Source organism: Penaeus japonicus, unplaced genomic scaffold, assembly GCF_977035675.1.
Source record: "Penaeus japonicus unplaced genomic scaffold, GWHDUDI00000001_assembly GWHDUDI00000029, whole genome shotgun sequence".
In the NCBI taxonomy this organism is placed as follows: Eukaryota; Metazoa; Arthropoda; class Malacostraca; order Decapoda; family Penaeidae; genus Penaeus; species Penaeus japonicus.
In genome coordinates, this window is record NW_028234431.1 from 21,857,190 (window position 1) to 21,859,343 (window position 2,154).

The window sequence follows — 2,154 nt, forward strand, 5'->3', positions numbered from 1 at the left end:
ATATACATATATATACATATATGTATATATGTATATATATATGTGTGTGTGTGTGTGTGTGTGTGTGGTGTGTGTGAGTGTGTGTTGGTACGTGTGTGCGTTTTTTTTTCTTTATTTTTCTATATATATATATATATATATATATATATATATATATATATATATATTTATATATATATAATATATAATAATATATATACATATAAAATATATATATATATAATTATATATAATATACATATAATAATACACATGTTGTATATAATACATTTATATATATATATATATATATATATATATATATATGTATGTATCTTATATATGTATTTATACAAACACATGTATATGTGTGTATGTGTGTGAGAGAGATATTTTTTGTGAACACAAACACTTAAATGTGTATTCTTATACACACATATACATATATATAAATCTATTGTCTTACACGAGTTACAAAACTCTACTCCCTTCAATATCTTACTGAATGGAGATTTGGTACACCTCGTGTAAATCTTGTATAAATCGATTTCATATGAATGGTTTCCATCTGTGATTTCCGTCTATAATCATTTACACAAAGGCTATAGATATTTCAATTATTTTTGAACTCATTTCGTAAAATTTTGATTCCTATTTTACGAAAAGGAATCATTTAAAGACTGAGAAATTACAGTTATAGGATCTGTTCCTTTCAAGTGCGTGAACCTCTGCTGTCGAAGGCCACGCACAGGAGCCGTATATAAGGCGGCTTCCACAAGCAGTCAGCAGAGACAACGTCCTCAGTGAGCCAGGAAGAGGTCCAGCCATGAAGCTCTCGGTGAGTTATCATACCTATCATCGAGCAAAGAAGTTTATTGATTCTTCAGTATAGATAAGCTGCACATCCGTACACAAACACACACACATATATATATACACACACATATGTATGTATCATGTATTATATATATGCATGTATTTATCATGCATTATATGTACATATATATACGTATATATATAATGTGCATGTACACATATTTCCCCAGCTATTTATAAATAGACAGTTAATCTACACTAATAATATGATTTATGAAAATCTGCATAAGGTTATATAATCTATCTAATTATAGCAGTGAAAGGAAAAGTATTATATTCTCATTCGAGAAGAGCCTATAATAATACGCTGCTTATTTTTCAGGCAATTGCACTGGTGTGTTTGGCAGCGGCGGTGGTTACGCACGCCGATCCCGAACCACATAAGTACCACTACTATCCCTACCACCACTATTCTCACTACCACCATCTCAAGCCACTGAAGGGCGATGGAGTGGCCAGGCATCCAGGTGGAGCCACTTCCTTCGTGGGTCCTCAAGTTCACGGGCTCACAAAACGCTCAGCTGACCCAACGCCGGAAGCTGACCCAACGCCAGATGCTGACCCTGAACCTTCAGCTGATCCTGACCCCTCCACGAGCTATAGTTACCAGATCAACCATGGTCATCCCCACTATGGCTACCACCACGGCTATCGCTACCCTTACTATGGCTACCGTTATAGCCACCATTATGGCTACCCTTACAGATACCACAGCCACCACAAGAGATCAGCCGAACCTGAACCCGAACCCGAGGCTCATTACAACTATCATGGATACCCTCACTACTACAGTGGATACTATCGCGGCTACCCTGGCTACTATCCTCACTACGCTGGCTACCGCTACCACTACAGGGGATAAGCCCCAGGTCAGCATGGACAACGGCAAGCCTTGTGGTGACAGTCCTTTACCAGTCGTGTCTGATAGTCCGGTTTGCTCACGCCGGTTTTTCAGGCAGACAGTACGGCGATCACTCTCTGAAGGCTACTCAAAACAGAGGGATTATAATTTGGAAAATTGGCATAGGAGATCATGAGTATAAAGATTAAAGGTAGAATCAACAATGACGATTTTCTTTATATTCCTACAAGTTTTTGATTTTTTATGGAAAATGGATTCAAACCCGTACAATGAATTTTTAACTTTCGAACTGAAATATACCGTTACGGACATGTTTTGATTCTCTTCAAGGTTCTGAAAGTTAATAACATAATCGAGCTAAAGTGTTTGCGATGTGCATAAAGCATATATCTACACTGTACGAGCAATTGTATTTTTCCCATATTTCCCAATGTCAT

The 2,154-nt window shown here is 36.6% G+C and overlaps 1 protein-coding gene across 1 annotated transcript; it reads left to right on the forward strand.

Moving 5' to 3' along the window:
- Positions 1–747: 747 nt before the first annotated feature.
- Positions 748–1,920, forward strand: LOC122242914 (uncharacterized). The gene is made up of 2 exons (XM_086554083.1): positions 748–817; positions 1,178–1,920. The coding sequence occupies exons 1-2, from the start codon at positions 806–808 to the stop codon at positions 1,715–1,717; spliced, it is 552 nt and encodes a 183-aa protein (XP_086410209.1). The 5' UTR covers positions 748–805; the 3' UTR covers positions 1,718–1,920.
- The last annotated feature ends 234 nt before the right edge of the window (positions 1,921–2,154 follow it).